At 46.5% G+C, this 14,141-nt stretch overlaps 2 protein-coding genes across 2 annotated transcripts in view; both read right to left on the reverse strand.

Moving 5' to 3' along the window:
- CCDC180 (coiled-coil domain containing 180) overlaps nt 1-1,570 on the reverse strand; it is a 47,926-nt gene extending 46,356 nt beyond the window's left edge. Inside the window, 1 exon segment of the mRNA XM_004695957.2 lies at nt 1,451-1,570. Within this exon segment, the coding sequence (XP_004696014.1) occupies nt 1,451-1,570 (120 nt within the window).
- A 5,195-nt stretch (nt 1,571-6,765) lies between these two features.
- The window catches only part of LOC101630198 (stimulated by retinoic acid gene 6 protein homolog), a 28,583-nt gene continuing 21,207 nt past the window's right edge, over nt 6,766-14,141 (reverse strand). The window contains exons 11-18 of the mRNA XM_004677496.1: nt 14,015-14,090; nt 12,048-12,129; nt 11,702-11,750; nt 11,173-11,290; nt 9,749-9,868; nt 8,439-8,602; nt 7,550-7,696; nt 6,766-6,908 (exon numbers count right to left, since the gene is read on the reverse strand). Coding sequence (XP_004677553.1) covers nt 6,766-6,908; nt 7,550-7,696; nt 8,439-8,602; nt 9,749-9,868; nt 11,173-11,290; nt 11,702-11,750; nt 12,048-12,129; nt 14,015-14,090 — 899 coding nt within the window. The remainder of the gene's footprint in view (nt 6,909-7,549; nt 7,697-8,438; nt 8,603-9,748; nt 9,869-11,172; nt 11,291-11,701; nt 11,751-12,047; nt 12,130-14,014; nt 14,091-14,141) is intronic.

Here is a 14,141-nt window from a genome sequence, read left to right on the forward strand (position 1 = left end):
ATTTTCATGTCTTAAGGAAATGCCTATGATACAATAGACCATAAAATATACTATTTAAAAGCATGAATTTATAATTATAACTAAAATCATATTGTATGATCTCAAATTTTTTAACACATGGAAGAAATTATGGTTTGTTGTTTCCAGGGGCCAGAAATATATATATGATTTGTTTCTTTGGTCTCTTTATACTTTTATAATATCCAAATCTATGTTATTTAGGTTCAGAGTAGTAATGAAAATCCTTTTTAAATAAGTAGTAAGAGTTTGCATCTGTGTTCTTGTGAGATATTGTTTTGTCTGTGCAATTTCTGTTAGAGACTACAAGGCAGTTGTGATAAACGACGTGTCTGTCAAGAGGGTGTTACTGTAATAAACTGTGGGACTCAGATATCAACAACTAGACTGTCACTATGCATTATCAAGTACATGGATGCCCTTAGGCACTACAATGGTCTGTAAAATACTACTGGGGGTAAAAAACTGGTTTCAAAATCATATAGAATCAAACCTAGTGTTTAAATAGAAAAATCAGAAATGCCTTTATGAAGGAAAGATGCAGGGCATCCAGTGATTAATTCTGGCTATTTCTGCATAATTTAAATTTTCTAGTTTTCTAGAATAAACATTCTCACTGGTATAGTCACTGTGGAAAACAGTAAGGAGTTTCCTCCAAAAACTGGAAATAAATTTATATATGATCCAGCAATTTACTTCAAGTACTTTCTGGAAAAAAAATGAAAATACTAATATGAAGAGATATATCAGGTGTCTAGTCATTGCAGCAATATTTACAAAAGCCAAGATACGGAACAACCAAATTGTCGATCACTGGATGAATGGTATATATGAAGATATAATGGAACACCATTCAATCACATAAAAGAATGAAGTCTTGCAATGTGCGACAACATGGATAGACCTTAAGGAAAGATTGAAACAAATATTGCATGATTTCACTTATATATGCAATCTTTTAAAAAAATAAACAAAATAAATCATAGTGACAGAAAATAGATTGGTAGTTAGCAGAGAGGTGAAGATTTGGGGAGCAAAATGTGCACAGGGGATAAAGAGGTGCAAATTTTCTGTTATGAAATAAATACATGAAAGAGATATGATGTACAGCATGGGGACTGTCAACAATCAATAATATATCATTGAAGATTTGAAAGTTGCTAAGAAAAGCTGGTAAGTAGGCTTAGTTGATGATCATTTCACAATGCAGCCAAATGTACACTTGAAACTAAAATTATGTATGCAAATTATACTTCAGTACTAAAAAGGGACATGATATTCTAATTTTGATTTCCTACATTTTAAGAACCAATAAAGCAAAGCAATTTCAAAGTGTTTATTTCATTAGATTCTCTAGTAAGGAAGACTTCATGGGGAGGGAAGTTTGGGGAGCAGAGGGAAAGGGGGAGTAGAAGGAGAGGGATAGACCTACCTCAGCCTTGAAGATCTGTTGGTAGACCTGGCCGCTGGAAACTTTGGTTACCTTCCCCACTGAGGACATCTTGGTTGCTGGCTGAATGCTCCTGCTGGAAATCCAGTTTCCAGGAATCATATCTAGAGTTGGGTCTCACCCACCTAGCAGCTGACAACTCGCCTCCACTTCCCAATACGAGCCAATACAAGTAATCCCCAGATGATAAGGTCCCCCCAAAGCACCCAGCTGGGATAGCCAGCATAGCCCTGAGACCCCGCTCCTCTTATTTTAAGCAAAAATAAGGGAGGAGGCAGAGAAGCAAAAAAGAAACAAATATCAGGCAAGAACTGAACTCCTTGAGAAGTCCAAGGACCCCTCACGGGGTCCAGATCCAATATAGAGTTTGGGGACAAAAAAATAATAAAAGGCTTTTGTGTGCGTGGGTGCCACTCTTCCCAGCTCTCGTGGGAAACGTCATTGCGCCCAAGACATCAACTGAAGCTTCAAACCGGCTTTGTATTTCCCCCTGAGCCTTGCCAAGAAACAGGGCTCAGATGTCCCTAGTCCCCTCCAAGAATGGTCAAGGGAGGGAGAAGTGGAGGAAACAGCCTGACCCTGACTGCTCTACTGTGTGCTAGAAAGATCCAGCAGTCTCTTCTAAGCACCCACCCACACAGCACCAAGGAACAGGGCAGCCCTGAGCTTGGACAAGTGGAAAGAGCCCTGCTCTGGGGGCTCAGTCGCGCCTCGACTCGCCGAAAAGACCACTCCCGTGAGTCTGAGAGAGCCGGTGAAGTCTCAACTGCAACGGGACGCATTTAGTCTCCAAGGCAACGTGGAGGGGAGGGAGTCCCGCTGGCTCCGCCCTCGCTTCCTTTCCGCGTAGGGAGGGGGTCACCCTTAGCAACCAGAAAGACCGCAGTGCTGGAGTGACTCCTAGAGAGCTCCTTCCCTCCAGGACAGTCTGTCTTTGTGCAACGGGATACCTCAGGGCTGTCAGGAGCGTGGAGAGACACACTAAATGACCAGAAAACTAGTGGGTGTTGTAGTTGTGAGCCACTGAAAATCCATTCTCTGTCGTCTTGGTTAAAACGAAATTCTAGAGGGAGGTAGCATGGAAATGCTTGATTATAGAAACAGCACCTCTCAGGAGTCCATCTCAGATTAAAAGAGTTGAGGGCTCAGAACTCTGACTAAGATTGGAGTGGAATTACAATAAAAAGACTAATTTATATGAATTTTGAGTTCCAGCCATCCAACCTGCCACTACCACATAACGCTCCTAAAAGACAGCTCTGACTAACCCCTCTGCTACTTAGGGGCCCCTCACAAACTCTGCCAAGCACAGTCCACAGCCCCCATGCACCTCAGAAGCCCCTGCTTCAGCAAAGCCCTCTCCCTTCCTGCTTAAGCCCTTGCACCCCACTCCTCTGCTGGATCCTTCAGTCTCCACACACCCAGCACCCACCCAGACTTCCTGCCAACATCAGGGACAGGAGCCCACATCCCCACCTCACCTCCCTCACCCCTCACCTCCTTGCCCTCAGGGTGCCTGCTCTCAGCTACATGAGTTCAGAGCATGCCTCAGAAGGTGTTTCCTGGAGGCCAGGCATTGGTCTTATTGACTTTTATTCAACATCAAGTGTCCTTCACATAGGGGCTCACCCACAGCTGAGACAGATGACAGCTTCTGGGGTAAAGGCGGGAAACCTGGGGGTCTTGGTCTGATGCTCGCACAGTTGGGCTCTCCCACACTGCCAGCTGGAATTCTGTGTGGCCAGAGCTGAAAGTGCTGTGGTTGACAGTGAACCTGGCTGGGAGGTTGCATATATGGGGGTGCCCAACTCCTGGGAGAATCCCTTCCCTCACCAGGATCCCTGTTCAATTGCTAGCAAAAGCTCCCTAAAACAACTTTTGGAACAAGTAGTTATTCTGCTTACAGTAGTTTCAGAAATTAAGAAACTCTCACTGCCCTCTCTTCACTGAGATTAACAAATATTCCAACTTCCCAATTAGTTTTGCTTATTTTGAACTTCATTTAAATGGAACCATACAGGATCTTTATGTTGGACTTCTTCATTTTATGTTTGTAACATATTGAATGTGACTAGGTCATTTTTTCTTGGTGGATAGTATTCCACTGTAAAAATAACCCATTTTTTTTTTGTCCTTTCTGTTAGTGACGCACATTTGGGTTTTCTCCAGGTTAGAAAATTATCATATAATATTGCTCTGAACATTCTTTTGCATGGCGTGCATACCAAGGGTTTCTGTTGGGTATTTGCCCGAGTGTGAAATTGTAGAATCATGGCGTATGCATAGGCCCATCTTTAGAAGATTCTTCACTGCCACCCAAAGGGGCAGAACAAAAACCACTGAAATTCAGGTGTCTAAAAAACACATACCTAGCCATTTCCTGTCCTGAGACACTCATTGCGTTGCTGCAATTATGAAGGAAACACTTCTGTTTTTCTTAAGGTTGAGGTTTCTTTTGACCAAATTAGGAACGTGTATCTCTCTAGTTCAATCTCTGGAACTGTGAGTGAGGGGTAACATGTGAAGAGATTAAACTGCATGTAGAAAGGACAAGTCCAGAGGAAGGCCATTTCCATCCTCAGTTTTTTTTAGGAACTCAGTGACAACCCTTTACTTAGATTTGAATCCTCTTGGAATCCTTGTCCAAGACCCCCAAATTCCTTTCCTTGCTTGTCTTGTATCCAGGGGAAAGAGGCAGTTTTTTGAGGCTTCCTGGGCCTTATCTAATGCTTTAAATTCCAGAAACATCTCTGCACTTCCTTATACAATTCTTTTAAGGCAGAAATTTCCTCAAAGCCTTTCCTTAATATATATCATCCTCCCTGATTGGGACCTCATGGATCCCAAGTGAGGACAAATGTCTGTATTTCTGTCTAGTGGCAAAAGAATCTCCCTTGCTGGCCCAGCTGACTTTGAGGGGTCATGTGGTTTGTGGTCCATGGTCTCAGACAACTGACAGTTTACACATTCAATGGTATTGTTACTCATATGTCCTAAAGGAGTACCTGGGCCTGAGCCCCTAGAGATCCTCACCCCTGGTTTGGAAGTGTTTCTTTCCAGTATTGTGCTTTGGCTACATCATGGGTGGATGCCAATCTGGTTGGATCTCTGAGTGGTGAGGTATAACAGAGGTGGGTCTCTGGAGTCCAGGAGGGGAATGCCACCAAGCTGGTGATTCATCATACTCATGAACTATCAGTGTCTTCTTTGACAAAGAGGGCCATTAGTGCTTTTAAATTCATTCAGGTCAGAGAACCAATTCTAGAAACACCAGAATCCTTTAAGAAAATACGTCTCTGAGATTCTGTTCTTTTAGAACCAGCCTTGGCATAAATAAATCTGTATCAGTTAGAGTTCTCCAGAGAAAAATAACATGTATATTTACAAGAACATGTGTGTGTATATAGACACTATGTGTATTACAGATGCATGTGTATATGTACATGAATAGAGAGAGGCATATAAAGACCTATAACTCCTGGCATTACTCTTGTGCTGTGTACGCTGGCAAGTTTGAACACTCTGGGGTGATCTGCAAACTAGAAGCTCAACAATTTCATACTATGATCTGAACTATGATTTCTTCTTCAATGGAAAAACCTCAGTTTTCCCTTAAAGATTTCAACTGAGTAAATGACACCCACCCAATTTCAAGAATAAAATCCTCTAAAGTCACCTGCTTATATATATGTTTGACTAAATAACTGGGATCCGGGTCTCCCTGGTGGTGCAAGGAGTTAAGCCTTAGCACGATGTAGCTATTCCCCGCCAAGTTCCTGCAGCAGGAATTTGATCCCAGGCCAGGGAGGTGACCCACATAGTGCAGCAGACCTTTCCTGTCTTCTCCACTGCTCCCCTCAGCAGTGTTTTCAGTGGATCTGGCTGTTCTGCTCCCCACTGTGTCTCTGGTGAATCTTCTCATCCCCCCACACCTCTGGCCTATACCCCAGTTCTTGTATTCGTAAATAAATAAATCTTTTAAAATAAACAAATAAATAACCAGGAACTATATTCTAGCCCAACTGACACTTATGACTAATCATCATAACTTGTAAGAAATTCTTTATATATTCTGAGCATTAGACCCTTATTAGTTACATGATTTGAAAATATGTTCTCCCCTTCCATGGGCTATCTTTCACTTTCCTGATCTCATCTTCTGATGCAACATTATATTTATGAATTCTTAATAGATTAAGTTTTATGGACTTATTTTTTCCTTTTACTTGTGTTTTGGATATTTTATCTAAGGTTTCATGACTAAATATAAGATCATGACATTTACCTTTTGTTTTAAGAACTGCATAGTTCTGGCTCTCAAATTTAGGTTTGCTCCATTTTGAGTTAGTCGTTTTTTTAAAAGATTTTATTTATTCATAAAGAACTGGGGTACAGGCCAGAGGGGCAGGGGCAGTGAGAGGGATTCACCAGAGACAGAGTGGGGAGCAGAACAGGCAAACTGACGAAGTACACTGCTGAGGGGAGCAGCGGGCAAGACAAGAGAGGTCTGCCACGCCATGTGGGTCACTTCCCTGGGCAGGGATCGAAGTTGGCTGCAGCCAGGTTCATAGTGTTACAGTTTAACCTGTTGCACCACCAGAGAGGGCCCTGAGTTAATTCTTGTATATGGTTATACATGTGGATCTTTAGTCTTCCTAGCACCATTTGTTCAAAGTACTCTTACCACATTTGCTGGTCTTGACCCTTTGTTAATATTGAATTATTTGTTGAAAATGGGGGCACAGAAATGAGTGTATTTGGACTCAATCTATTCTACCAGTCCACATGCCTCTTGCTATGCCAGTGATGCATGTTAGATTACTACTGCTTTGTAACAAGCCTGGGAAGGAGGAAGCAATAAGGACTCTATTGGCTCAAGACGATGCGACCTTCCAGAGAAAATGTGTGTCAAATAGTTAACCTCTCCTGATAGAAAACTTTTGCCACTTTCCTCAGTGACATAAAGTTCTGCCTTATAGTCAAGCAAAGTCCTTCTCAACATGGGTCTCCCCAAGCTTGCCTCCTAACCATGGATAGAGGAAATCATTATTGAGAAAATGTGTCCAGCAGAAATCCCCTTTGGTTCTTGATCGTTTTGCCAACGAGTGAACTAGACCTGAGATGTTCAGCTTGTTCAGCTGCGGTACCATCCCGAGTGGCCCAGGCCATGTGCAACTGTGCAGATAGTGGCTGTACTCCCCCGTCACATTGCAGAGGACAGCTTCTGGGTGGCCAGGTCTTCTCCAGGAAGTCGTTCTAGAATGGCTGGAGAGCAGTGTTGTAGGTCACGGTTGATTCTATGAGCATGCCAGTAGAATCTGGCCCAACTCCTGGGAGCTGTAGCCTAGCTTTGATTTTCTTAGCACAACCAGTCTGGGGTTGTTGATCAGGGTTAGCAGCAGAAGCCATCTCGTCCTGGACCTCCTTGAGATGCGGGGACCTAGAATAGAATCAGAGCAGACAGCCTAGGGGCAGGATGCAGCTCTTCCCAGCCCTTCTCAGAAGCTGCAGGAAAAGATGCCCAGGAGGTATGAGGTGTGGAAGGACTGAACCAAGACTCCCGGGAACAGAGCAAGGCAGAAGGACAGTGAATTTGTCCCACAGATCCGAGGCTCCGCAGTGTTGGGCACCACTGCAGACCAGGTCAAATGCCAACATGGCTAAGTAGCAGAAGGTAGAGCAGAGTGATGGGGCTGGGAGAGTGGGGGTATGCAGTATAGAGCCTTGAGTGGACAGGAGTTGGTGTTCAGGGGCCGTGATAGGCAGCAGGGCACATTAAGCAAAACCGAGCCCATCTGGGAGAACACTGGCCTGCAGCCTGAGACAGGTGGGGTCTCAAATAAATGGGGATGAGCAGGAATAAAGCTCATTTCTAGGGACTGTGGAGGAGCTCAGTTGGCAGCACAAGGACATAAGGTCTCAGGGGTTCCACAGCAAGCTGACCGGGTGCTCAGCTTCCAGATCTCCTAATTCACAAGACTCCGGGACATGCGGTGTGGAGGAAGGGAGGCAGGGAGGGTGTCCCTTGGGGTCCTGGTTTCCTGGTGTTCGCCCCACTGGAGGTTCCAGTGGCAGACATACCTGCTGATTGATTTAGGTACCAATATATGATGGCCTGCTGCAGCCTCCTTTCCCTGTGGCCTGTGATCAGGATGTGACAGAAGCTGACCAGCACCGGGTTGGTATGGTAATGATCCACGTAGAGCATGCCGATCCACGCTTTGAACCCTACAACCCAGAAGGTGAGTTGGTGTGGGGGGAAGGGAGGGGCATGACCCAGGATGATGTCCGAGTCTGTGTTTTTTATCATACTCTGTAGTGTCAACTTGATCCTAAACTCTGCCCATGTCTTTGCTGAGAATTTAGAAAAAAAGGTACAAAGGGCTAGAAGGATTCTTAGAGACTTCCTTACCTGCCTATTTTGTGAGGAATTTGATCAGCTGATCTGGAGAAGGCATCAGTCATAATAAACGAGTGGGCGAGTGAACAATGGCAGTGAGAAAGCAAAAGGGACTTTTGCTCCACAGCCATAACTTTGGAGTATTGGAGCTGAACAGGCTGTTGTTTTCTTAACTCAGTAAGTTTCCAGGTGACAATTCTAAGATGTGCTCACTCTCACATTCTTCAGAAAATTGCATTCTTCAGTTTAACTCCCAACAGTAGAGCAAGAACCCCTCCCTCACACCACCTCCATTATGCCGCAAAGTCAACCACATGGGCTATTTAAAAGCCTTCAGCTCTGGCCTATACCCCAGTTCTGTATGCATAAACAATTAAAAAAAAAAAAAAGCCTTCAGCTCCCTTCAGACAACTGGACCAGGTGTGCGTTTCCTATTCTACTGTCACCTGCATGGGAAGATCAGCTCTGAGCATAAGTGAAGAGTGTAGACTCTGGCCCTGATAGTTGGTCTCCAGGCAGCTTCTACCAAAGGGGAAGACCCAGATGTGTGGGGCAGGGGCTGCCACTAACCCATGTCTGATCCCTCGTAGCCCTTCTGCAGGATGGTCCTGTCGATGCGAGCGATCAGCCACGAGCCCAGGATGCAGCTGATGAGCAGCCTGGAGAGGCAGGCACCCAGGCCCAGCAGCACGTTGTAGAAGAACAGAAAGTAGTTGAAGTTGTGGAATGCTTTCCTGCACATGGAAATAGGGGCAGCACGCTTTTGGTAGGAGACAGCGGCTCTCCAGAGGCTGCCCACCCCCCACCACCTGTGGTCGCATCCTCCACCGCCCATCTGCAGTGACCTCACGCTGCAAGCCAGAGCTCACTGCTCCTGCCTATCTGAAGTGGCCCAGAACACAGAGGGCGACACACACTGCGGCCTGTGCGGACTAGAGTGCAGGATCCCAGGGTTTTGAGGTTTCCTGTACAGTAAGAACTCCAGTGTGGCTACTGTCGCAGAGGTTGTGGCTGTCCACTGTCAAAATAGTGACCTGTCCCCAGTGGGACTTGCTCCAAGTCCTCCAGATGAAACCTCGCAAGTGGCCACCTGATCACATGCGCCTGTGGGAGAAGGCGGACTCTGAGCTTCTTGCTCTCTGGGAGGGGCCTCTGCAGCCTGCGTCTGTTGCCCTCTCTGCCTTCTCCCCAGCCAGGGCACACTGCACGCCCACCCGAATGGGTGCTCGCTTTTCTCACTATACACCCTGCCTGCTCCTCTCATGGCGCCTTCACCCAGGCAGTGGGGGGTCCCCGCCACGCTCAAACCTCAGCTCTTCTTGGAAGCATCCTGCCATTCTACTGACTTTAGCCAGGAGCCTTTCCTGCCTCTGCCCCACCCCCTGGCCTCTCCTGTTACTCTGCTGCTGTAACCCTTACAGGCCCTCTGCAGTCTAGGGTCCCCAAGGCTGCGTCTGTCAGCTCCCATGGGCCGTGGGCTGCTCCCAGGTGGTCACACTGGCTCTACCTCAGTGCCCCTGCTGTTTCCTCCAAGAGTGAACAGCTTTGGGTGAGTGGATTAAAAAGAGTTACCAGGTGCCTCGCGCCATTCCAGTTTCAGATTTTAATACATTTCAACCTCAGAACGCCTCCTGGAAGTATGCGTAGTCACTTGTAGAATGAGGTTGCTGAGGCTCAGAGGTGACCGGTGAGGTCGCACCACATCACATAGCATGGAGGCGGGGTGCGGCCCCTGGCAGCCTGGAACCAGGGCTCACTCCTGAATCACTGCCCCTCACCCTTCAGAGTGTAGCGTCACCCCAGAGACCTACCTTTGGTAAATGGAAAGGACTGAGAGACTGCCAGAGCCCTATAGGGCCCATTCCCTTCTCCGGCCTCACCTATTGTTGAGAGCCAAGGGCTTCTGCCTGTCAGCTGTTTCCATCTTGGATTGCAGGAAGAACCTGGTGGCCATCCACACCTGCAGGATCATGATACCCAGGACGATGGATATGGTGAGGCTGAAACAAAGGGTGAGACCATCCTGAGGGGCCTTGTTCACTCTTCCCAAATCTCCCAGTGACCGGCGAGGGGGAGGAGCGAGCTGCGGACAGTCTGCGGACGAAGAGCAGGAGCACAAAGCTTTATTGCCTGGAGACCTCACCACATTGACAGAGAGGTCGAAAGGGAGGGGTTTTCCCAAAGCTGCATAGTCAGGTCGTCTGGCTCCAGACCAGAAATGGATGTTTTTTTGGTCTAGGGCTGGCGGCTGAGGCCGGTGCTGTGACAGTGTAGACGCCCAAGACAGCAGTGGGTTTTTTTTTTTTTAAGATTTATTTATTTATTCATATGGAACTGGGTGTGTACAGGCCAGAGATGTGGAGGGTGAGAGGATTCACCAGAGACAGAGAGGGGAGCAGAACAGGCAGATCGATGAAGTACACTGCTGAGGGGAGCAGCGGGCGGGTCAGGAGAGGTCTGCCTCGCCATGTGGTCTCCTCCGGGGCAGGCGGGGATCGAGCTCATGCGGAAGCGGCTTTAGATTCTCAGTGCTGCGCTTTAACCCGCTGCGCCACCAGGGAGGGCCAGCAGTGGGGTTTTTAGAGGCTGTCATGAGGGCCACGAGGGAGGGACAGGGACTTCCCTGGACTCTGCCCCAGACTCACAGGAGACTAGCCAAGTGTGCAAGCAAGGAAGTCAGAGCAGAGAGGTCCCCAGAGAGCGCGACATCCCATCTTTGCCTCCCCTGCAGGCAGTGGGGGGCACTTTGGTTTCAGACTGCCTAGCTTTCACTCCTGCTTCTTCCCCTCCTTGGGCAAGTTGCTTAGCTTCTCTGTGCTTCTGCCAGCTGATCTGAAAAGAAAGGGGCTTAATATAAGCCCCAATTTCAAAGGGGTCTTAAGAGAAAGAACACGGTAAATTCTCAATAATACCAGCATTCACTTGCTCTTCCATGTGAAGAAGCCTCATGAGGCTCACAGAAGTGACTTACCCAAGTCAAACAACTGACTGAAAACCTAAGCTCAGATTCCTTCTTTCCTTCCACTGCCTGCCTTGGTTCTCATATTATCCCCTTAAACCTTAATCTTCCAGCTATACAATGATGCACATGAATTACTTACACACACACAAGGACAGTGAGATCAGAAAACTTGCAAACTTACGGTTCCACCTTGGTGAATTACTCTGATGGCCCAATCACGGATCAGAGCTGAGAGCACAGGTCCAGGGCTTGGCGAGAGTCCAGAAAGAAAGGCTCAGAGCAGCAGTGAGCTCCCACTAACCCCAAGCCCTGGCCAATGACAGGAAGCCCACCAGCACTTACAAGCCAATGCCCAGCTCTCGGAGCATCTCCAGGCCTTGCTCGTGGACGATGGGCAACACCAGGCTGTACATGATCACCATGCCACACAGGCTCTGCATCACGTGGAGGATGAGGTAGCCTGTGGGCCAAGCAGCCAGTGGTCCATCACACCATCCACAATCCTGTCCCCCATGTCCCTCCCTGCAGCCTCCCCTCGAGTCCCTCCACCAAAGACACTGGCACTTTTGCTGTTTCTTTGGCCCCCCTTTTCTTCCTGCTAATTCCCTGCTCACCCTGCTAGGTGCAGTTCAAGTATCAGCTGCATTGGGTGCAGCGGTGCCCTGCCCTGGACGAGCCCCTCTGGGTCATCTCCGCCCTTTACCCGTATGCCGGGTGGGCCCACGCAGAAGGTGATGGTGACCTGGATGAGTGTGTGTTTCTCCTCTTTCTTCTGGATCTACTGGCAGCCGGAGCCAGGGCTGCTTCTGCCTCACCTCTCGCCCCCTCTCCTCAGGTGCAGGGGAAGATGGGGTCACATCATGGCACTTACCCCATAGGATATAAGCTATTTGCCAGCCGGAGTACCTTGCAATAGCCACCTGGAGTTAGAAAGAAGAAGGGATCTCAGAGGAGGTAACCCTTGATGAGCTCAAACATGCTCGAACACGCGTCCATCCACCAGCTTCCTGGGGGGGTCACCCGCACAGGTGACATGGTCATGTCACAGATGAGGAAGCCAGGGGCCCATCGGGGACTGTGACTTTCCCCAGTCAACCAGCAGGAGAACAGGGCTAAGCAGGACACTCCCAACCTGGGGTTCTCCCTGTCCCTCCCAGGCACAGGAGAGCCCATTCAGGCAAGTCGGTTAGTCTCCAGCAGAAGCCTCTCAGACTTACCACACTCTCTGACGAGGAAGGGTTATGGAACTTCAAAGGGAGAAAGTGTCTGTTCCCTGCCCACAACCTTTTCATATGTTTTCTAGAGGAAAAGCACATGAGAAATCAGGACTGGTAACTGCACTCAGAACTCAGTGGATGTAGACAGAGGGGAGGCTGAGGTGTCTGCATGGACCACGGAGAGTTGGAGGGCTCTGGCTGGCCCGGAAATTCTCAAATTTAGGGCCCTCCCTGGTGGCGCAGTGGGTTAGAGCACAGCACTAAGAAGCCAAAGCCACTTCAGCTCAAGTTCAAGCCCCGCCTGCCCTCGAAGTGACCCACATGGCACTTCAGACCTCTCCTGACCCTTCTGCCGCTCCCCTCAGCAGTTACTTTGTCAATCTGCCTGTTCTGCACCCCACTCTGTCTCTGGTGAAGCCTCTCACCACCTCTGCACCTCGGGTCTGTACCCAGTTCTGTATGCATAAATAAATAAATAAATCTTTTTTAAAATTCTCAAATTGAGTACAGTTTGTGAAAATAATGCATATTTTCATAGTCTTACTAGTGACTGAATTTGATGGCTGAACATGTATATGTGTCAATATGGCATATATTGTCTTCATTCTGCTCTTCTTTCAAGGAGTATTTTTACTTACATAATAATATTTTAAACTGGTAACAAGCAGAGTCATTTTTAATGATACTGCTACCTCACAAACATAAAGGGAAGTGAAAAAGCCCTTCATCATCCCACCACCCCAATACATCACTGTGATGTCCCCATGCTTACTCTCTGCCTGGCCCTTTGCATAAAAATCAGATGAAAGGGTCATGTCCACACTCACATCTGCATCCACTTTTCTCCTAACATTCTACCTCCAGCAGAACTGGAGAATGAGATAAATACTCAGTGTGAGATAAAGAGTGTAAATATCTCATGAATAGTGTGTGTATTGTATAACATGATAAAGTGATGACGTTTGGGTCATGATGGGCTAGATAAAATATAGTATTCAATTGTTTTCCCTTTTCTGCTTACTTCTTTAATAGTAGCGACTGGAAAAATTCAAAATCTGCAGCTTTCATTGTATTTCTGTTTGGGGGCCCTGGAGTAGAATGTGCTACCAGGAACACAAGCACGCACACAGATGCATTTGCATGTTACAGAGAAAATTTCTAGAAGGATGCACAACAAGCAAATGGCAATGCTAAACACAGGGTCTGAGTGAAAGGAAGACTACTCTGGACTAAATAATGTTTCTAAAATTAAAAGTGTGAGCATTTTATAACTAAAATCTACATAGAAAATTATTGTGAAGTTGAAGAATATGACTTCTTTTCAGATGGAGTATGTTTAAACAATTAGTCAAGAGAGGTATAAGATAGGACTTTGTCTTATTTTTATGATTAAGAACTTGAGAAAACTGAGTTGAATTATTCATGGAGTAAATAACATTAAGACTAAACCCTAAAGATATCTTTCTTTTGTATAACTACTTTTAAATTCTGTAAGCAAAAAAAGCTGATGTTGAAGAAATTATTTTAAATTATATTCTTTGAATTAAAAAAAAAAAAGTGTGAGTAGGTTGGAATAATTTTAAGAAAAAACTTTAGAAAAAAACACTGCCACATTCTACTGTGGTCCAATTTGTAGTGTTCTTCATGCACTATTTCCTCTGAGTTGTATGTCTTAAGTTGTTTTGCTGAGTCTCAGCTTTCTTAGCTGTAAATATGGAGGTGAAAGTATCCCTCAGTTTGTAGTAAAAATCAAAAGAAGATTCTAATCACAATATCTAGTTTGTAGTATTTCAAGTCAAGAGTTTTGGACCTTTGGGTTTTCTGAGGGGTTTTTTTGGTATTTTTTTTTTTCCTGCCAATAGATGTGGTTGTTCCTAGACTGGGCCTAGAGTCTCACTACTTGGGATTCTTAGGACAATCTTCAGGTTACTTCCTGGCTGAGGGCACACAGGCACTTCCCCTCTTACCTGTAGCAGGCCAAAATGTGGAACAGATAGCTCACACAGGTGAGGGAGGCAGGCAAAATGGTCACCAGCCAGACTCCTGAAATAGGAAAGGTGGTAAGAGAGAACTCAGAAGAAAAACCAGAAACGT

The sequence above is a fragment of the Condylura cristata genome, unplaced genomic scaffold, assembly GCF_000260355.1.
Source record: "Condylura cristata isolate star-nosed mole 26May11 unplaced genomic scaffold, ConCri1.0 scaffold00006, whole genome shotgun sequence".
In the NCBI taxonomy this organism is placed as follows: Eukaryota; Metazoa; Chordata; class Mammalia; order Eulipotyphla; family Talpidae; genus Condylura; species Condylura cristata.